The sequence below is a fragment of the Zootoca vivipara genome, chromosome 9 (genome assembly GCF_963506605.1).
Source record: "Zootoca vivipara chromosome 9, rZooViv1.1, whole genome shotgun sequence".
Classification (NCBI taxonomy): domain Eukaryota; kingdom Metazoa; phylum Chordata; class Lepidosauria; order Squamata; family Lacertidae; genus Zootoca; species Zootoca vivipara.
The window spans coordinates 73,234,713-73,256,933 of record NC_083284.1 but is presented as its reverse complement, the minus strand read 5'-3'; the positions used below and the strand labels follow the sequence as shown (position 1 = coordinate 73,256,933).

Below are 22,221 nucleotides of genomic sequence, written 5' to 3'. Positions count from 1 at the left end.
AGGTCATCCTCTAAGCGTGCGCACACTACGTTGTCATCAGCATACTGAAGCTGTATGACGGAAGTTACGGTAACCTTACTTTTTGCTTTCAGCCTGTTCAGATTGAAGAGCTTTCCATCTGTTCGATATATGATTTCTACTCCGGTGGGGAGGTTCCCGTTGATAAAGTGTAGGATCATGGCAATGAAAATAATGAATAGAGTTGGGGCAATAACAGAACCCTGTTTAACACCTGATCCCACTGTGAATGGTTCACTTTGAAAGCCATTGTTATCTGCGATTGTTGCTGTCATATTATCATGGAGGAGCTGAATGATGTATACAAATTTATCTGGGCAGCCAACTTTCAGAAGGAGAGTCCACTATTTACAGTGTCGAAAGCCTTAGTCAGGTCAATAAACCCCATATACAGGGGTTGGTTTTGCGCTCTGCATTTTTCTTGAAGCTGTCGAGCGGTGAAAATGATGTCCACTGTCCCCCTAGAAGGCCGAAAACTGTTTTGAGATTCAGGAAGGGTCACCTTGGATATTGTTACCAGACGGTTTGCTAAGATCCTTGCAAGAATTTTGCCGGCCACAGGTAATAGAGAGATGCCTCGATAGTTTCCACAATCAGTTCTGTCACCTTTTTAAAAGAGATCGATAATTTTGGCATCTCTAAAGTCTGCTGGGATTTCTTATTTTTCCCAGATTTTTTCGATGAGGTTGTGAAGTTTTTGTGTAAGTTCAATTCCGCCCACTTTGAAGATTTTGGCAGGTATCCCATCAGGTCCACTGGCTTTGTTGTTTTTCATTTGGTTAATAGCTGTACACAACTCTCCCAGATTTGGAGATATTGCAAGCTCATCTCTAACTTGTTTTTGCGGAATTTGTGAGAGGACAACAGCTCGGGGGGAGTTGCGGTTAAGGAGATGTTGGTAATGTTCTTTATCTTTTAGAAGTGTGTTACCGTCTGCTGAGCGTAGGGGGCATATGTCATGATTTATTGGCCCATAGATGGTCTTTGTGGCTTTAAAGAAACTCTGTGCATCATGAGTGTCGGCTAAGTGCTGGATCTCTTGAGCTTTTTTTTTTATCCACCAGGTGGTTTTTAGTTCTCTGGTTCTACCACATATCTGAACAACAACAACAAAAGTGGGAATAGCAGATATATTTAAACAGTATTTTTCCCCTCTCTAGGCTTCACTGGATAAAGACATGAAAATTCCTTGCCTGCATCCCAGGAAACATTAACACTGCATTGCACGGACTTTCTTTTCCAAGAAATACCAGCATGTACAGACCAGGAGAGAAAGTGAAACGCCGGATGCGTATGCATGGTTCCAGCATAAGAAGTGTTGAAGTTGCTAGAGGAAGAGCTGGATATGGATTTACCCTTTCTGGTCAGGCTCCCTGTGTTCTTAGTTGCGTTTTAAAAGGTAGTCCTGCTGATTATGTGGGACTTAAAGCAGGAGATAAAATATTTGCAATAAATGAAATCAATGTGAAAAAGGCATCCCATGAAGATGTGGTGAAGCTAATAGGCAAATGCTCTGGGGTTTTACACATGGTCATTGCTGAAGGGGTTGGCCACACAGACTCTGGCTCAAGTGATGAAGAAGTTGGGTTTTGTGATGGGAAGGGGTGGCTGAAGCCAAAGCCCGATTCCAAAGGATTGGGTATAAACAGAGCAGAGAAGGTTGTAGAAGAAATGCAGTCTGGTGGAATTTTCAACATGATCTTTGAAAATCCTAACATTTCTCCTGGTAATCTACAGACGTCGATCAGAAAGCAAATGCTGGTCCATGAAACTGCTCCTGTTAAATTAGAAGTAAGACCTGAAAGTAACAACCCAGATATTCCCTGTAATGAGGAACTTCCCAAAGCCTTGAATGATGACTCAGTTTTTAGAATTGGAGTGGAAAACCAGGAATATTTTGGATTAGATGCAAGTATTTTAAATGTGGCAATGGTTGTAGGCTACCTAGGATCAATTGAACTTCCATCTTCAAGTTCAAATCTGGAATATGATAGTTTGCAGGCTATTCGTGGATGTATGCGACGTCTTCGAGCAGAACAAAAAATCCATTCATTGGTTATAATGAAGATTATGCATGACTCTATTCAACTCTGCAGTAATAAATCTGGTGTGATTGCAGAATATCCTGCAGAGAAGCTGGCATTTAGTGCTGTATGCCCTGATGACAGAAGATTCTTTGGGTTAGTTACCATGCAAACCCTTGATGATGGAAGTTTGGCTCAGGAAGAGGAAGCAGTTTTGAGGACCTCATGCCATGTGTTTATGGTGGATCCAGAGCTTTTTCATCATAAAATTCACCAGGGCATTGCACGACGTTTTGGACTGGAATGCACAGCAGATCCAGACACTAATGGCTGCCTAGAATTTCCAGTGTCATCTCTCCCTGTTCTTCAGTTTGTCTCCGTTTTGTACAGGGATATGGGAGAATTGATCGAGGGAGTTCGGGCAAGGGCCTTTCTTGATGGAGATGCAGATGGTCAGCAGAATAACAGTATGAGCAGTAATAGTGATAGTGGCATTGGAAATTTTAACCAAGAAGAGAAAAGTAATAGAGTTTTGGTAGTTGAACTAGGAGCTAACTCAAGTAAACATGTTCTTAATAGTGCACAAGACAGTGCAGTAGGTAGAAGTCAGGCTATTTCCCATTGGGCATTTGCTCATGAACAAGAAGAAAACTCTGCACTAGAAACAATGTTTCAGAATGATAAATCTCAAAATGTAAGTAAATTCTTAGCTTCTTCAGCTCGCACTGAAGTTCCACTAGTTTCTCCCCAAAACTCAGTTACATCATGCAAGAAAAACTCTGCGAACATTTCCAATCAAAGATGGTTGCCGGTTCATGTATTAAAGGATTGGCAACATGGATGTGTAAGTGACCAGGAGTCATACACAGATTCTACAGATGGTTGGTCAAGTGTCAAGTGTGGTACTCTTCCTCCTCCCATGAGTAAGATTCCTGCTGACAGATACAGAGTAAATGGAAGCTTTGGGCAGCCTCATCTAATCTCTCAAAATAATGAATTGACTAAAAAAGGGTTTCATATACAAAACACATTTGACTCTCAACATAATGTCAGAAAGGCCAAAGAAGATAAAAAGGTAAGAATGTTCATGTAACACTCTTTGAAATTGCCCATTAATTGGAAAGCAGTGCTGTTAGAGAATGTGGGGGGAATATAATAAAGGAGCTGCTGTCTTCTGTTCTTTCCCCTCTGTCTGTAATTATTATCAGTACCATGCAAAAGAAATTGTACTTACAGATAATAGGAATGTTGAATAATAATATTGCACTGCATCTGTAGGGTGGAGGATTGGAATGTGATTTATGAGCAGCAAAGAATTTTTAGGCAGAACCTAATGTCACCCATGGAAAAATTAGACATCATAAGTCTGTTCTTTAATTTCTCTGTAGTTCTGTATTTGCCCGCACTATATCAAATCGTCAAAGTTTTGGGGTTTATATGTATAATTAAACCATGTAACATGCAAACCTCTTGTGAGATGAAACTAGAAAACCTCTGTAAAATATGCTTGCAAAAGAACTTGGGCTGGTACAGCCACAATGGAGCTGATCTTTTAATAACAATTACATCAACTCCAGGTGTTGCACACAGATGCAGAATGACAAGACTGCACAAAATACATTGAAAGAATGTGTGGGCAACAACTTTATTAGACCATTAAAGAATGTGCAGCAGGGTAAACTTGGAAGTTTTCAATACGGACCTAAAAATGGCATTGTAGTGGCTATTGAGTGATTGGGGCAGGGTTAGAAGTATGCATGCTCCACCCCAGCTCAGGGCCTATGAGCCCATATGGTTTTCAGTCGTTGCAGCTAACCTGTTCAAAGTGTGATCTGGGAGGCTTTATCAAGTCCTCATTTTTCAGCCTTCTAAGCTTTGGGTAGGTGATGTGGCCATTCCACAAGAGAGTTTCTGCCCCTGTTCTCCCAAGCAGAGTAGCACCGAGAGACTGGTCTGAGGAAAGGATGCTCAGCAGTATTCCCCTCTCTAATCCTGTGCCATAACTGTCACCTGAAAGGTATTCATGATTATTCCAAGATTCTTTGGGGTGGGGAATATGTAGCATCCACCACTACCAAGTTCCACCTCGAGTCCTATTAACCTTTTCCCTGGCTCTGGCAATGCACTTTGGGTCCTTGGCACATCTCAGAACCGTCCTTTTCAACAAAGCAGTCAACCAACCATCTCAGTCTAGATCTGCTTTAATCTGTCGGCAAAGGGATTTGCCAGTTCTCATCCCCAAGTAATTTGCACCTGAACGAACCAACAAATTTTGAGAAAGTGGGAAGGCCTTCAAGTCATAAAAGAGGACATGAAACAGGCAATCCCACAACATGCTTCTTACTTTGTGCCTGTCTGTTTTGTTATTTGAGCATATGCCATACTGTGATCCAGGAAGAGCTCCCAGAATGACTTGCCCCACAAAGTTCCTGTAGTCCCACAAAATAATTTGTTTGGGGGCATTAGGCTTATATGCTTAAACCTCTAATAAAATATTAAATACTGAGGTGCATCCTAAAGAGAGTCAGACCAGCCCACAATTAGAAAAATAAATAGTGAAATTTGGCATATGGACAGGGAAGGGACCTGTACTGCCAACTAACACAAATGGGGGGGGGGGGACCTGGCCTTAAACCCATTGTGTCAGCAAGATTTACTGCTGGCCTATTAACCACTAAAATAAAGCGTCTCGCAGTGTTTGCCTGAAATTGCCACCTGCTCACCATTTGAATTAAAGGAGTGCCAGATATCCCCCTTTCATGGGACTATTCGTCTCCTGCAAAATTAGGGGCAGGATACAGTGGTACCTTGGGTTAAGAACTTAATTCGTTCTGGAGGTCCGTTCTTAACCTGAAACTGTTCTTAACCTGAGGTACCACTTTAGCTAATGGAGCCTCCTGCCGCCGCCCCGCCGCCACCATGCGATTTCTGTTCTCATCCTGAAGCAAAGTTCTTAACCCGAGGTACTATTTCTGAGTTAGCAGAGTCTAACCTGAAGTGTCTGTAACCCGATGTACCACTGTAATCAGCAACTTTCATGGCAGCAGGCAAATTTTAAGATTTTGCGGGGAGGAGTCTTCCCTTTAAATATGAGATGGCTCATCGTTTTTCTTGCATTTTAAAAAATGCTTGGACAGAATGCCCTGGAAAGGATACTACATTATGATATAATGCCCTTCCCAAGGACATTTTGGAAGGGGATCAAAGCTGGCTGCCAGAAACTGCCAACCCACTGAATGAAGCAGCAGTAAAAATCCTTGCTTCTTTCTTCAAGTTAAAACACACACACTCTTTAAAATTCCCTGCGATCTTTGGTGGTATTTGTCCTCCCACCCCACCCCCCACCCCAAATAACCTTCAAAGTTGTAAAGGACCAGGATAGCTCAGTTGGTAGAGCATGAGATTCTTAATCCCAGGTTTGTGGGTTCAAGCCCTATGTTGGATGAAAGATTCCTGCATTGCAGGGAGTTGGACTAGATGACCCTTGTGGTCCCTTCCAAGCCTATGATTCTGTGAAAATTTAGCTTCAGTACAGCAAAAATTTGAATGATGTGGTAATAAGTGTCCAAGAATTTAGGCATGGATGTTGCTCCAATCATAAGCCTACAGGGAGGTATAATTCAGAACTGGTATCACATCAGAGGCACTGCACCAGCATTCCTGAAAAGAGGTGCTGGAATATTTCCCTGAGGTCTTCATGCCTATATCTTGCTGCAATTGCACAGAAGCCGTGGACAGCACTTAAGGCCAGAAAAAAATAGATGTTTCCCTCTCCTGTTCCATCTTAGAGAACTGTAGTTTCAAAGAGACAGCATTCTTCTGAACAGCCAGATCCCAAAAATTATGTCATCTGCCAAAACTGTTGAATCCAGAATGAACCAGAAGCTTTCTAATACAGAAGGATCCAGTGTGTTCTAACTGCAGCTGCTTGAAAAAGATAAAGAACAAATATTTAAAAGACAAGTGTTGCCAAGAGCAGGTCCAGAGAAACAGGGCTTCCGCTTTTCAGTGAGGACCTTTATAGGTATCTGAAGAAGTGTGCATGCACACGAAAGCTCATACCAAAATATAAACTTAGTTGGTCTTTAAGGTGCTACTGAAGGAATTTTTTTATTTTGCTTCGACTCAGACCAACACGGCTACCTACCTGTAACTAGACCTTTATAGGGTTACTCTTCCAGCATCCTCCATACCTTAAAGTCCCCACCATTGTCTGTACACCCAACTGCCCCTGGCATGAATTATTTGTTTAGAATACTTATACCACACTTTATAGACCTGGAAAGCTCTGGAGGCCAATACTTATAGGTACACAATTCTAGGTATGGTTGCATCAAGTGTCTTGCATGTATGAGCTAAATATTAGAAAACTTAAGGAATTAGCAAAATGCCTAGCATAAAATGCCCAGTAAGAGGAGCCAAATATGGAATGCATTGCATAACCTATAGGCCCTATAACTTGATGGTAATTTTCTCTAGCATATCTTTTACCTTCAGTGCCAAGAGTTGAAAATGCTCTGTTACTATCTGTATCTTTTGCACAGCTGATGCTCTTGCTAACAACACCATTGCTTTAGATAAGATAATCAGTTTTGTGTGATTCAGACTCCATCTGCACTCTGAGAGCTGCTGGGAGACCCTTGCAGAATACCCAAAGTGATTTAACGATCACACCCTCTTCCCAGGGAGCTGTGGTAATTGAGGGGAACAGGAATCTCCTAACAGCTCTCGGTCCCCTTAACAAACCACAGTGCCCAAAATGCCTGCAATACAGTACCCCTGTAAATGACAAATCTAGCCAGTGCTGGGAATTAACTAGTTCAGATGACTAAAGTTCACTAAACTAGTTCAAAAATCTCTGAACTGCAGCACCTGGTTACCTCAGTTTGTTCGAGTGTGCTGCTGATAATGCCAAGGCCATGGGTTTGCTCCCTGTATGGGTGCCTATTCCTGCATTGCAGCCGGTTGGACTAGATCAGGGGTAGGCAACCTAAGGCCCGGGGGCCGGATGCAGCCCAGTCGCCTTCTCAATCCGGCCCGCAGATGGTCCAGGAATCGGCATGTTTTTACATGAGTAGAATGTATCCTTTTATTTAAAATGCATCTCTGGGTTATTTGTGGGGCCTGCCTGGTGTTTTTACATGAGTAGAATGTGTGCTTTTATTTAAAATGCATCTCTGGGTTATTTGTAGGGCATAGGAATTCGTTCATCCCCCCCCCCTAAAATATAGTCTGGCCCACCACATGTTCTGAGGAACGGTGGACCAGCCCATGGCTGGAAAAGGTTGCTGACCCCTGGGCTAGATGCTCCATGGGGTCTTTTCCAACTCTATGATTCTATCATCTGTAATCTAACTTAAAGTAGTTCCCATAATTGCTAGTTGAATTAAATTCATTATGAAGAAGAACTTTGAATGATTTCTAGTTCTTCATCACATCCATTCCATCCCCACCTCCCAGGAGGAGGCCTGGTATTTTAGCTGTCATTAAAAAAACCCTGATACAGTTAGAAGCAAAACATAGAGGTGATGTTCTAAGTCTTATTTAGGCAGATATGGAGGCAGTACTGTTGCTAAGGTCACAAAGTCACTTAATCACTGTTGCTAAGCAATCGAAGGAGAAATGTGATAAGAGCCTGCTGGATCAGGCCAGTGGTCCATCCAGTCTATCATCCTGTTCTCACAGTTGCCCTGCAAGCAGGGCCAAAGGGCAACAGCAGCCTCCCCACTTGTGATTCCCAGCAACTAGTCTTCAGAGACAGACTGACAGTCAAGGTAGAACATAGCCATCCTGGCTTCTAAAGGAAATGGGAGGCATTTCCTCTAGCTTCCTTGCTTAAGAGATTTACTCTCTTCCAACACTATCAGCTTGCAGCAAGAAGTACAAGCAACTCCTGTTTTACGTGTGTTCAAAGAATGCACTACCGTGCATGGGTGGGCCGTTTTGGGACCTAGAAGAGGGCGGAGGCATAATGGGGCAGGTTTATGCGCTCTGCTGTTGCATGCCATGACCCAGAACGTAACCCCCACACAAAACTGGGGTTGCCTGTACAGGTACAGGAACAGAATAAATGATGTCTTATGCCTGGGGCTGGCACAAAGTAAATAATAAGCATTTTATTGTAGAGAAATACAATTATGGGGAAGCTTCACCTGTTTACATTCTGTCTGTGACATCTTATTACTTGCATGTGGCCCCTGATTTACTTTGAACCCTATACATCCGCACAGTAGCTTGTAACATTCTGAATGCTGATTGACTCAAAATGTTTTCTTTTGCCACGGATGAACTTTTTATGAACTAAAAAGCTCATTTGGGTGAACTTTAACTGAACTAATTCATTTTGTTAAAGGACAAACTAGAACTAGTTTCTTTTTGGATGGAATGAACTCAAATGAGAATGAGTTCCTTTTAAAATTGAGCTTTCCAAGTACTGATCTTAACAGCCACTTGCCCTAGTACCTGTGCTCTTTGGTGCTGACACCTAGCTCTAGCTATGTCATCCATGTCTGTAATGACAGAGTTCACTTTCTGTTGAAGGCTTAGTACTGGCAGTTTTAGGTTCCAGTTCCAGCCTTTGAATGTAGTGTCCTCTGTACTCTATGCGCTCAGTATCTTCTTTGGTACTGATGGCCCTGCACTTTGGTACATAGTAGCATCCAACTATGTCTATGCCTGGCTCTCACTGCACAGGCTGTTTTAGCAAAACCCCAGTGTCCCATACTCAGTGCTCTCTGCACTGGCAACTTTGGCACCCTGTGTTGCATACGACATATGTCTCAGATGAACTTACAGTTCAGACAGCATATTGTCTGGGTACGTATTGTTTCTCTGTGCCAATAATCTCAGTTCCTAACTTGAGTCCTAGCACCAAGCACATGCTGTATAGATTTGTTACTGCTCCAGAATCTTACTCGGCTATGAGTGATCGCCAAAGAAGAACTATACAGCTCCAGTTCTGGGCCAGATTAACTTCACAAAGACAATTTGGGTATATGATATGATATGATATTATATTATATTATATTCTGTTGTTGTTGTTGTTGTTGTTGTTGTTATTGTTGTTGTTTCTATACTGCCCTTCATCCGAGGATCACATTCTTCTTCTTATTGGTACTGTTATTTTATTATTTATCACATTTCATCCAAAGATCACAGGGCAGTTCAAAGCATAAAAATACAAAATGAGAATATGAAATACATAAAAGAAAAACATACCAATAACGTCCCTCCCACAAACATATTTAAAAGGCCATAGAATGTTAATCAGCCAAAGCCTGGTAATCAAGAAACATTTTTGCCAGGTACCTAAAGACCTGTAATGAAAGCACCAGGCAAGCCTCCCTGGGGAGAGCGTTCCACAAATGGAGAGCCACTGCAGAAAAGACCTGTCCTTGTGTTGCCACCCTCCGGACCTCTCACGGAGGAGGCACATGAAGAATTATCATTTTATTTATTATTAATTAAATTTGTATACCGCCCTTTACCATCCCTTTGAATCTACAGGAGATTGAGGAATCTGTACACAAGGCACACAATGTGGGGACTTTGTCTCTTTTGTTGGCACTACTGCTGCTTGCCACCAGCTGGAGGCACTCTGTACATTACCCAACAGGGGGTATAGACAAGCTTTCAGTTGCTGACCACCTTTTTTGAGCACAGAGAACTCTAAGGGTTCTTCGCTCACTAAGGTTACTACCAGTTCCAGAGGTGTCCCTCACATTGTATTGCCTCTACCGGTACATCCCATGGTGAAGCAATATTCATACCACTACAGAACAGTTGGTTGCACCCTCCTTCTCTAGAGCATCTCCCTTATTTAGTTCACCTTCAAGTGAACTCCATGAGTGATCTTTTACACAATCTTTGTACCCAGTTGTCTAACTTGGTCAGTGTCTGTCTCCATAAACATCCTGAGGAATGCAGCACTGTTCTCTTAATTTAACACAGTTTGCATCCTGTTGACTGAGTGTGTACACCAGGGGTCACCAAACTAAGGCCCGGGGGCCGGATGCGGCCCGCGTGAGCCAATTGTGCGGCCCCCGATGACTCCCGCTGCCCGCTCTTACTGGTGCGCCGCGGTGCAGTTGCCCATCTCCGGGTCAGCACGGTGCCAGAAACTGCACCGGAAATTATGTCTGTGCATGCGCAGAAGCCATTTCTGGCGCCACCCCATGCCAGAAAAAGCGAGTGTGCACGCATATGGGAGTACGTTCCCCATCGATCGGCGATCGGCGCCAGAGGAACCGGCCCAAAGCTGGGTAAGTTTGGGGACCCCTGGTGTACACCATCGGGCAGGAGCTTCCTTCTGCCTCATGCATTAGTAGGTGTGGAGGGACCAGTCCCTATGAATTATGACAGATTACTGTTATGTCTTACCTCCATGGACAGTTTGACAGTGACTGTTAGGGACTATGTATACCTGCACACTCTGCATGAAGATCATTCACCTTATTACACATATGTTGGGAGTATGCCCTGCATATGTCCCTCAATAGATGTACCTGGCTAGCTGTCTTATGGTACCTGCCATGCACCCCAGCTTCCCTGGGTCCTAGACTATGAAGGGAAGGATGATTCAGCTAAAACAATGTGTCTCCTTTCTGTTCACCTGCCATTAGTCTCTCATTGCTTCCAGGTGAAAGATTTTATTTCCATCACTGCATTCAGACACTGATCCAAAGCTTTCACAGCCTCTCCTGATTCAGATGTTATGGAGAAGTAAAGCTGTGTATCATCAGTGTATCGGTGACATCTTCCTCCAAAACTCCAAATGATCATTCCCAATGGCTTAATATAGATATTGAATAGCACTAGGGAGAGAATAGTGACTTGCAGAACACTCACCCAGAGCATATGAAGTACGGGGGAATCCCCACTTACACAGGGATTCAGTTCCCACACACTGCATGTGTCACTGGGATGCACACAAGTGTGAATTCCTCCATTCCGTCCCTCCCCCTTTCAGCGCTGAAAACACGTGTGGCAGCAGGAGCACACATGCTGATCACACGCGAGTGGGGAGACAGCTGTAGCGCAATCCTTTGAAAAGCAGAGCAGGAAGTAATATTTAGCAGATTATTTAGTATATTATTTTCATTGACACAGAATTCCCAAGGAGAGGGTGTATTTATATATATTCATAGAAAGCAGAGTGGGAAAGCTTTTGCAGCCAGAACCTGCAGGTTGTCTTCTTTGGGCTGCATGTTGGTGATGGGTAAGTGCAGAGACAAACATGGATAGGCGTAAAGCCAGAGCCGAAAGTGGGCAGAGCAGCAGATACGACTCTTATCGTTGTGCAGTAGACCACATACCAGTCATGCAAAAGCCAGCAGTTTCTACATGCGTATCCGTGCGTGTACACACACACACACACCTACACCTCTTTATTCTCCAAACAAGAAGCATTATCACAATTCAAGAGCACATTCCAGCCAGGTTAACACACTTGAGGAAGCACAGAACAGAACTGTTGAGACGTGTCACTTGGAGCAAGTTCTAGATAGGAGGACACCTTTAGCCTCTGGGTCAGGCCTGAAGTTCCTCGCCCCAATATATAACACTGTTGCATGTTCATTTACAAACATTTTTCATGTTTTATTTCAAGACGGTTGTGCCTCATTGGGCCTCCCTTGTAGGACTACTGTAATTTCATCTTATTTGGAAGTGAGGCATAGGTGATCTCCGCGGGAGTGAACTGGCTCAGGCGAGGTAAACCTTGCCAACCCCTGGTCTAGAGGCACCTTTGGACCCCCATTCAGAGCAAGGACCTGAACCACCCATGAACACAGCTCTGTTCAGAGAGATCAAGCAGATTTATCCTCCCAAGATCTCTTAAGCATGTCTAACAAAGGACTTAACGTCCTTTTAACTTCAGCACCTTTAGTCACGTAAAACTTGATAATTTGCTGGGAGCATTTAAGGTCAAGTCAGTCTTTACATGTACAACACCTCTTCTCACGTAAGATATCACAGCAAATGTCAGGCTGGTATAAGTTAACCTCTGAGCCTAAACAGAATGTAAAACAAAACTTTACCAACAATACATGATAGCCATCTTCAAATATCTGAAGGGCTGTCCCATGGAAGATGTCTGCAGTCATGGGATTGTTGTCTATCACATGACGGTGTATGTTTTTCATTCCACAGAGTGGGAAGTGACGGAAACAGGATGTTTATGTTACTGTGTTCCGTCAAGTGGGACTATTGTCCCTTGTTCTTTCTCTTTGCTGTCTGATGCTAGAGAGAGAGAGGAAGTCATGTTGCTGTGTTCCATGTGTTTTTATATGTAAATAAAATAGATTAGCCAAATGCTGAGTTGCTGAGGTCTGTTACGCAACTGCGAAGACTCTACGGATCCCTAAGTGTGCTGATGTCTCCAAGGCATCAGTCGCAGTGATGTTCAGGTTGGAGAAAACTTTTGAAGCTCCTGAACGATCAACCAGGAGGGAGAGAACATGCCAGTTGGGCATGTGTCTTTGCCAAGGTCCTACTCGTGTGCAGGACTACTCCTAACGGTTTTCTCCTGCTCTGAATGGTTGGACTCAAACCAATGGCTTCATGTTACAAGGAAGGAAATTCTGACTAAACATTAGGAAGAACTTTCTGACGGTAAGATCTGTTTTACAATGGATTGGACGACTTCCTCAGAAAGTGATGGACTCTCCTTCCTTGGAGGTTTTTAAGCAGAGCTCTACTATATAAGAAACGTTGTTGTTGTTGAAAAAGCAGCCTCTGCACTGTGTAGAACAACATAACCTATGTCTGGAAGTCATTATTATGCGAAGCATTTCTCTTCCCTGTCAGGGGCAGTCAGTGATGTGCAGTGGAGGTGGGGTAATGGACAGCATAATTAGTCAGGGCATGGCTAAGTTGTGCTAGACATTATGAAGGAGTGAGGAAGGATGAAGATAAGTTGCTATTTTCAGCAGTCACCACATGTTCCTTAGAACATGTAGTTCTACCCTCAGAAATTAATGCATAGCAACCCAATATTAGAACAGTTTTTCTAGAAGTTATTTAAAAATAGAACAAAATCCTACAATTAAAAAAGGTTACATTAAATTGCATGGCACTAAACAGAATTCCAGCTGCTACTAATTTTGCTTTATAAAAAGATTCTCTCTCCCCCCTCCCCTCTTTACTAAAAGGACAATCTCCAAAGCAAAGTGAGCAGAGCTCTTGAAGACTGAAGACACTATAATTACGCAAAAGAAGAAACTGATAGTATTATGCAGATTTGTTAACATTGTCCTTGCATCACAAGTGACTTTGGTTTATTTCAGCAAACATCAGCTGTTCATTAAAAAAAAACACCAACCCTTAAATGCATATACCGTATGCCGTGTGAGCTGAAATGCATATATGCCAACTTATTTCAGTGAACGGTTGCATCTTGCTTTTCCTTCCAACAGGAAGCCTATTGCACTTAATAACAAAAAAATGCAATACTTTTTTTAAAAAGAAAGAAAGAAGGATTGTATGAAATATTCTAACAATAAAAATGGTGCACTAATCAGTACAATATTTAAGAGAGGGAATTAACCATTAAATTAATAAACAGCAGACATTTCAAGAAAAGGTCTAAGCAGCAAGCCCTTTGGAATTACCCTTCGGTAATGACATGCTGTCCTAAACCACCTCCACAATTTTATAGCACTACCTGGAGTGCATTCATACATATATACCGTATATGGTTTTTATTCCATTCTGTCTTAATTCCCTTTTTCTGTCTGCTTCCTGTAGTGAACTCTCTTCCTGTTGACCCATCAGAGCTCGTTGCTCATCCTTCTCTTTGCTAACTTCACCCTCTCTTTTCTGTCTACATCCCATAGCATGCACACTCTTCTTTTTGCCCAACAGCAACTCTGCACTCCTAACTGACGCCTCCTCTCCTTCCGTTTTCTTACTTGTAGGTTCTCTTTAGACCTATAGGCCTGTTTCCCTCGCTGAATCAAAAGCAGCCCAAACAAGAAGTCTCTAGTCCCTTGTTAACTGCAGTAACAAATTTAAGTATGGTAGTTTAAGGCACTAGTAGAACTACAGTTACAGGCAGCCACTGGAGAAAGTGTGAGGCAGTGGCTTTACATCTACCTACCAGCGCCAGTTTTCAACCTAAAGCAGTCAGATGTAACTCCTGAACTGAAGAACAGGCTACATGACTTATGTGTTGGAATAATGGCAACAAAACTACAACCAAAGAAGTCAAGGGAGCAAGATGCAGGATACAAGACTGTTGATGTTGTATAGAGAGTCTTCAGTAGCCAGACAGTGGATCTAAAGCAAATACAAGACCAGGAAACTGCAGCGATCCTGGAGGGCAAAGTGTTTATTCAGAGAACATACTCTCTGCTTTTGGAAATGCCATAGTTAAATGAAAGGGTACAGGAATAGTTTACAGCACAGCTGGGTGTAATTGAGAAGTTCTCCTGTTCTACATCACAGAGAAAGAGGATCCACTATTGCTAGGCAGTGTACTTCATTATGAACCTCATCAGGTGAGTTTATGATGATGCATTACAAGCACTCTCCAGCAAATATAATGTTTTCAAACTATAGATACTTTTGAGGGGCTTTGATAATGTCCCAACCCTCAGTGTATTTGCTTGGTTCCATCTGTGACCTCAGGGATCCAGGAAAATATTATATGCGATGCTAGCAAATCTTAAGGCTACTTTTTAAAGGCTGGAGGCTGATAGAGTTGTTATCAAAGTGTTGAAACCCAAGCCCTACCTAAGTCAAGGACATGGTAATCAGAGAGTAAAAAGAATAACTGTGTATAGTCATGGCAAAACAAAGCTAAGTGGCACCATTTCCGTTGCTTGCAATTAAGGATTCCCTCATCTTTCCCTCATTTTACCCCTACCCCACAAAAGGCCAAGTCAGCTAGAAATAAACTACCGTATTCATGATCCTGGATGAAAAAGATGCCAAGTGCAGGTGAAAGTGGACAAATAGTCTTCAGAAGACCACATGTTTCTTTACCCATGGAGATGCCACTCCAACAAACTCCCTTTTGGAATAAAGTCTGCAAGTGTTCTAGTAGAAAAACGAGTGTTATTAAGTGCACACATCATAGCAGATGATATGCATAATTGCATCAGCTGCCAAAGAACAGGCTGCCATTCTAAAGCAGAGCTAATCAGAAAGGAGGAAAACTCAACAAGAAACAGCACAATGCCTGAATCACAATGTCAAATATATGGAGTTAAACCAAGTGAAAGCAAGACAGAAGGCATCTGCTTACAGAAGATTCTCAGTACTAATCAGTAACTAGCATAAACTAAATAAATTTAGCCTGACAGCACAACTGCTGAAAAATAATGTCATCTGCCAATGGGGACCAAAATATGAAGGCTCAAGCAAAGCCTTACCGCAGCTCCAAGTGATAACACAGCTGATATTATGACCTGGCAGAGCAACTTGAAGTACAGGCACATCTAAGGATGGTCTAGGTGCATGTCACTTCAGAAGAGAGAACCCTTAAAGCCTGTGCATCGCTGCCATCTCTATAGCATCAACTGAAAACAGTTGCAGGAGACTCATTTAGGTGGTTCATAATTTAACAGAACCACTTTCTCCATTGGGGTCCTGTGAGGTCGAGATCTCTTGCAATTATTTTGCAAAGTTGTTTGCAGATAAAATCACTCAAATTCGGAAAGAGGTTGACTCCATCATGAGCTGGGAGAGTGCCCGTGCTCTGTCTGGTCATGTTGTATGGGATCAATTTCAACTTGTTGCCTCCAAAAATGTGGTCAGGCTGCTGGGATGAGTGTAAGCAACCACCTGTTTGCTTGATCCTTGTCCATCCTGGCAAGCAAGCCAGGCTTGGCTTGGCAAAGGGTTCCATTGGGTAGTGAATGCTTCCCTCGGTGAGGGAGTCTTCCCAGAACCCCTTAAAGAAGCAGTTGTTTTAAAAGCTATATTTGGAACAGCCATTGTGGCCAAGTTATCTCCCAGTCTCAAATTTTCCATTCTTGGGCAAGGTGATGAAGTGGGTGGTCGCTGAACAACTCCAACCATGTCTGGATGATGCCCAAACATGACTTCCCAAACTTGTCTTGTTCATAACTCCTGCCCACTTACCTGGTGATGATTCTGCAGGGCACTTTGCAGCACCTGCTGCATCCCTAGGAGTTGAGTTGAGGAGAACAGGGTAAGGAATATCCTGGTTATCTAATATACTACTTTGCTTTCCATTTCTAGCCTTTCCCTCACTCTTACTCATTACATTTTATATCCTCTCCTTCTCCCAAGGTGGCATATGTAGTTCTCCCCTCCCTTTTTGATTCTCACAACAGCCCCTTGAGGTAGGCTATGATGAATCAAAGTATGGTAGCTGTACACATTGGGCGAAAGGAGGGGCTTGTGTGAGCTAAAGCCTTTGAAGTGGACTTGTTAAAAAGACAAAAATGCCTGCGAACCACATGTCTGTTCGTGGGGGACAGGAGGCGGGCAGGTGTGGAGGATTCCCTGGTTCTGAACGGGGTAACTGTGCCCCTGAAAGACCAGGTGCGCAGCCTGGGAGTCATTCTGGACTCACAGCTGTCCATGGAGGCACAGGTCAATTCTGTGTCCAGGGCAGCTGTCTATCAGCTCCATCTGGTACGCAGGCTGAGACCCTACCTGCCTGCAGCCTGTCTAGGCAGAGTGGTGCATGCTCTAGTTATCTCCCACTTGGACTACTGCAATGCGCTCTACGTGGGGCTACCTTTGAAGGTGACTCGGAAACTACAACTAATCCAGAATGCGGCAGCTAGACTGGTGACTGGGAGCGGCCGCCGAGACCACATAACACCGGTCTTGAAAGATCTACATTGGCTCCCAGTACGTTTCCTAGCACAATTCAAAGTGTTGGTGCTGACCTTTAAAGCCCTAAATGGCCTCGGTCCAGTATACCTGAAGGAGCGTCTCCACCTCCATCATTCTGCCCGGACACTGAGGTCCAGCACCGAGGGCCTTCTGGCAGTTCCCTCGTTGCGAGAAGCCAAGTTGCAGGGAACTAGGCAGAGGGCCTTCTCGGTGGTGGCGCCTGCCCTGTGGAACGCCCTCCCAACAGATGTCAAAAAGGAAAACAACTACCAGACTTTTAGGAGACATCTGAAGGCAGCCCTGTTCAGGGAGGCTTTTAATGTTTTATAGATTATTGTGTTTTATTTTTCTGTTGGAAGCCGCCCAGAGTGGCTGGGGAGACCCGGCCAGATGGGCGGGGTATAAATAATAAATTATTATTATTATTATTATTATTATTATTATTATTATTATTATTATTATTTCTAAGCCAAGGTGTGTGTGTTGCATTTGACATGTGACTTGCTAAAAGCAGCAGCCCCACATCTCTTCTTTCCCCCATAACAATTAGCAAACCAAAATGTATTAGGTGGTGTTGTGAATTTGCCATTCCTATAAATGGTGGCCAGTGAGGTAGCATGGAAGCTACACTGTGGTGATGATGTTAAGAAGGTTATTGCCATCTTAAGCAGGAATGAGAAGATGACACAAGGGCACTGCTTTCAACAGTGGCCTTTTATCAGCTATAATATGGTGTCCTGGCTAGTGCACTTTGCTCATTTGTGAAAGTAAATTTGCAAATAGCAGACGCGTTAGTTCACTTCCCATGATCTCCCAGACATACATGAAGAATGTATTTATGAGTATTCATAAAAGAAGTAAGAACCATACTACTCAATGGGGGCTTACACCCTGGTGTATGTGTATAGGATTGCAACAAAAGTTGAGTCTGTACTTATAGTAAGAAGTAAATGGAGAAAACCATCCTTGAGAATGGCTAGTAGATTCTCCCACAAAAGCAAAAGTCTACTGTTTCGTGTGCAGACTTTTCTGTAACCAAACTACCTCAAATACAGCTTTAGCTTCTACTGGATTTGATTACTAACTGGCATCCCATGGAAAATCGAAAAATCAGATGAACTCTATGCTAACATGCTTAACTAGAAAGCATAGTCAAATGCTCACATTAGCTGATAATTTTTATTTTTATTTGTGAACCTGCAGGCAACCAAGAAACAGATTCACAATGGCATTGCTGGAAGAGTATCCAAAGGATGTTGACCTTAGTCTAGTCAATGAACTCTTGCACTTCCACCTGTGCAAACCTACCCTGAAAAAGAAAGTTTCAGCCACCAATATATGTATCAAATAATATTCCAGGAGAAAATTTGGACAGGTTTTCCAAATGTGGAAACAATTTTCAGATTGTTCATGTGTTTAACAGTTACAAATTGTACTGGTGAAAGATTATTTTCTAGACTGAGAAGGATATAGCATGATCTGTGGTCAACAATGTCCCAAGATTGGTTGTGTGATCTAAGCATTCTCTGCACAGAAAATGATAAACTGCGACTCACTGATTTTAATGATATAATTGATAAGTTGGCATCTAAAAAAGCTCAAAAGAAACCATTGCATATAGTGTAATGTTACAGCTGTGATTCTCCTATGAATGTTCTGTGTGTATGTCTTCATTAATTCCATACTTTTGTAAACTTACTAAAGTTTATAAATTTAGAAACAATATTTCCATTAATGCTCAAATTTCAGCAATGTTCTGCTTCCATTGAGTAGATAAAGAAGAGAATAGGGTTTTGTTTCTCAGGATCAGGTGCTATTAAATTTAGGCCTCCCAATGTCTCCTAGTCCAGGGCCTCCAGTTGCTTTAATCCAAAAGGGTGATTCAGAAGACAGTTGAAGATGGTGACTGATGTCTAACATACCTGGTGTCTTAAGGAACTTCCCTTCTTCAGTATATCTCAGTTATTGTGGTTTATTAAAGGGAATAAGGATTGATTTATACTGTAGTTGATGTTCTCTGATCAGGGAAAGTGGCTCCTGGGCTATGACATGAGGTCAAGTTTGCTTCCACCTAATACTGTTCTCTGCAGGACAACTATGTCACCTATGTAAACAAGCTTCACGACAAGGCTTTCTTATTGCGCTGGGGATGAAGACAGGTGGGTGGTAGAGCATCTTCATTTTAACCTACAGTATTACTGCTGCCTGCCACTTATGTACAGCCATACCTCGGTTTAAGTATGCTTCAGTTTGAGTACTTTCAGTTTAAGTACTCTGTGGACCCGTCTGGAATGGATTAATCCACTTTCCATTACTTTCAGTGGGAAAGTTCGCTTCAGGTTAAGTACGCTTCAGGTTAAGTACAGACTTCCGGAACCAATTGTGTATTTAAACCGAGGTACCACTGTATATCGGACTAATCACTGGCCTCTTTTTTATTCTGTGTCACTTGCTAGCTAAAGTAAAATTTGTTCAAGAACTATTTCATTGATTAGAATTTTAAAAGCAGGCATGTTAGCACAAGCATCTGTGTAGCAAGTCTAGGCAGTAAAATAAATAATAGTATACATTGTTTGGTTGCTAATCTGCACATAGCCCCACAAATGGCTATTGTTAAGCCTGTTGTTTTTTAAATAAATGCTAAGTGCCATCAAAGGGGATAATAAAGTTAAATAAATCTTGCTGTATCAGGAATGAATAAAGCAATATAATTAAATATATATTTCTTGGCTTATTTAGTGCACAAAGTTTGGACCTACTTCTGGTTTAGGACAGCTTCCCCAGCGCTCTTCTACTCGAAGATCATTTGGACGGACAAAGAGATTCAGCATTACTCGCTCACTTGATGATCTTGAGGTAATTTTATTACACTAAGCTTTCATTGTTTCCTGTGATGAGAGAGAGTGAACAGGCGTTAAATAAGCTGCTTAAACTGTACTCTAAGGAAAGTAGATATGTTCTCAAATGAGAGTAAATTAATGTGTTGCTTTTCTCTGTTCTGCTTGACAAATCACTTTAAACCACTGTTGAGCTTGACCAGGCATCCCCAAACTGCGGCCCTCCAGATGTTTTGGCCTACAACTCCCATGATCCCTAGCTAACAGGACCAGTGGTCAGGGATGATGGGAATTGTAGTCCAAAACATCTGGAGGGCCGAAGTTTGGGGATGCCTGAGCTTGACTGTGATTTAAAAATGAATGTGCCATGTCCGTGTGTGTGTGTGTGTGTGTGTGTGTGTGTCACATCACTCCTCCCCTGCTCCCACTGCTGATGCTACCAGGAGTTGAGCCCTGCTTTGGCTTAGCGTTGCGTTTGGACCTAGACTTGGGAGTTATATCTCTCCAAAAAAACCATGAGCTATAACCAGATTTTGTTCTTATCTTACTGGTCATGGCTTGTTTGGGGAAGGCAAACCATGCAACCCAGGTTCAGATGTCACCCTAAGGCTGAGCTCTCAGAAGCAACCTTTAAACCATAATTAAGCTTCATTATGGTTTCAAATGGCATACACATGAGGCTATACAAATGAGGCTAAATATTGTTATAATATAGGTGGTACTGCTGAACATGACGACCTCTGGAATTTGTGTTATAAAATTCACCCAGGTTCTCTGTTTGATTCCTTGTGACCAAATCTTTGCTTTCATAACAAAGCCTAGTCTTCATGATTGTGTGTGTGTATGTGTAAGCGGGGAGAGTCTCTACTAGTCTTCAAAAAGTGAACATTAACCAGAATGTAGCTCAAAAAGCATGATTTTCAAAATGTAGCAAAGTTCTAAAAGGATCATAGAATCATAGAGTTGGATCATAGAGTTGGAAGAGACCACAAGGGCCATCCAGTCCAACCCCCTGTCAAGCAGGAAACACCATCAAAGCATTCCTGACAGACGGCTGTCAAGCCTCTGCTTAAAGACCTCCAAAGAAGGAGACTCCACCACACTCCTTGGCAGCAAATTCCACTGTCGAACAGCTCTTACTGTCAGGAAGTTCTTCCTAATGTTTAGGTGGAATCTTCTTTCTTGTAGTTTGAATCCATTGCTCCGTGTCTGCTTCTCTGGAGCAGCAGAAAACAATCTCTCTCCCTCCTCTATATGACATCCTTTTTTATATTTGAACATGGCTATCATATCACCCCTTAACCTCTTCTCCAGGCTAAACATGCCCAATTCATTACCGGGGTGGCAGTATCCTACATATATTTTTATATAGTATATTCAAAAGTAGTCATTTTTAGCTAAGCAAATGACTTTGTGGTTGGAGTTTGACTAATGCTATGACATAATAGAAGTATCCTCAGTACTTCATAGGCTTGTGAGTTAAAATAAATGGGTGTGGTACTGAAATGTATGAGATTCCTGTTGCACAAGGAAAAAGAATTCTGTAACCTTCTTTTGCTTAGTCAAAGGAGCAAGGAACAGACAAGTAGGATGGGGCAAACAGCATAATAGGCTTGCATGTGATTGCAATCTTCAAGGAACATGCAGCTACATGCCAAGAAGCAGAGAAAATGGAAACAAGCTGTATAAAGTTGCTGTTTGATTTCAGAGCTAGTTTAAAGTTTTTCTATACAGTTCACACTGAACCTATGAACCACTAGTATGCAGTCTCTGTGGAGGGTTCATTGTCATGCAAAGACAGTCACAGCAACAATTTAAAGCCTTGAGTGCAAGCTGTTTTTTTCTTTTTCTTTCGATGGGTAGATACACAAACTGGTGCTTAATCTGGGTGGGTCTCCACTGTGAAAGGAAGGAAGAAGAGGCATCTTAGTTTCATTTGTTTTACTGGACAGGAGAAGTAAACATGTGTGTTTGTAGGAAACTTTCCTTAAAATGAGAGAGAAGTCCCTTAGGGACAACTTGTACATGGAGGAACTTTGCAACATTAGTCACGTAAGTATGTTTCATTTATCTAATAGTGTACTGTATATGGAACTCAAGAAAGTGACTTAAAGGACTGCCTTCAGTAGCAAGATCTTCCATATAGTTCCTGTAAAAGTCCACGTTCTCTCCAGTTGATTTGCCCCCCTCTATTAATGTTAACTGATAATTTTTATATTTAATTCTTTTATTGTGTAAGACAGCAGTAAAGTTGTTTTTCCAGTAGGTACTTATGCAACACTGTGCACTGTCATTTTTCTAAGAATGATGAGATGCATTAAACAATGGCAGCTCCCCATGTATAAAAATAGTTTGATTGAATGGTTTGATGGTTCTTTGTATGTTTATTTGGTAAACCTACCCGCTAGGGGTTTCCATGACTCAGATACCGGTAGCTTGAGACGGGGACGTTTCGGTTTTTAAAAATGTTTAATGTTTCTTAAATGAAACACAGAGAAGTATTCTAAAAGCTCTGCGTCATTAAAAAAGGA

At 42.3% G+C, this 22,221-nt stretch overlaps 1 protein-coding gene across 6 annotated transcripts in view; it reads left to right on the top strand.

The window, feature by feature from the left end:
• RGS12 (regulator of G protein signaling 12) overlaps nucleotides 1-22,221 on the top strand; it is a 96,474-nt gene that overhangs the window by 5,116 nt on the left and 69,137 nt on the right. For 4 of the 6 annotated variants that reach the window (XM_060279048.1, XM_060279047.1, XM_060279051.1 and 1 more), the window contains exons 2-3: nucleotides 1,179-3,117; nucleotides 19,593-19,709. In XM_060279048.1, the coding sequence (XP_060135031.1) occupies nucleotides 1,273-3,117; nucleotides 19,593-19,709 (1,962 nt within the window). In that variant the 5' untranslated portion in view covers nucleotides 1,179-1,272. Of the gene's footprint in view, nucleotides 1-1,178; nucleotides 3,118-19,592; nucleotides 21,743-22,221 lie in introns of those variants that run through there. The other 2 variants (XR_009558193.1, XM_060279052.1) reach the window with 2 other exon arrangements.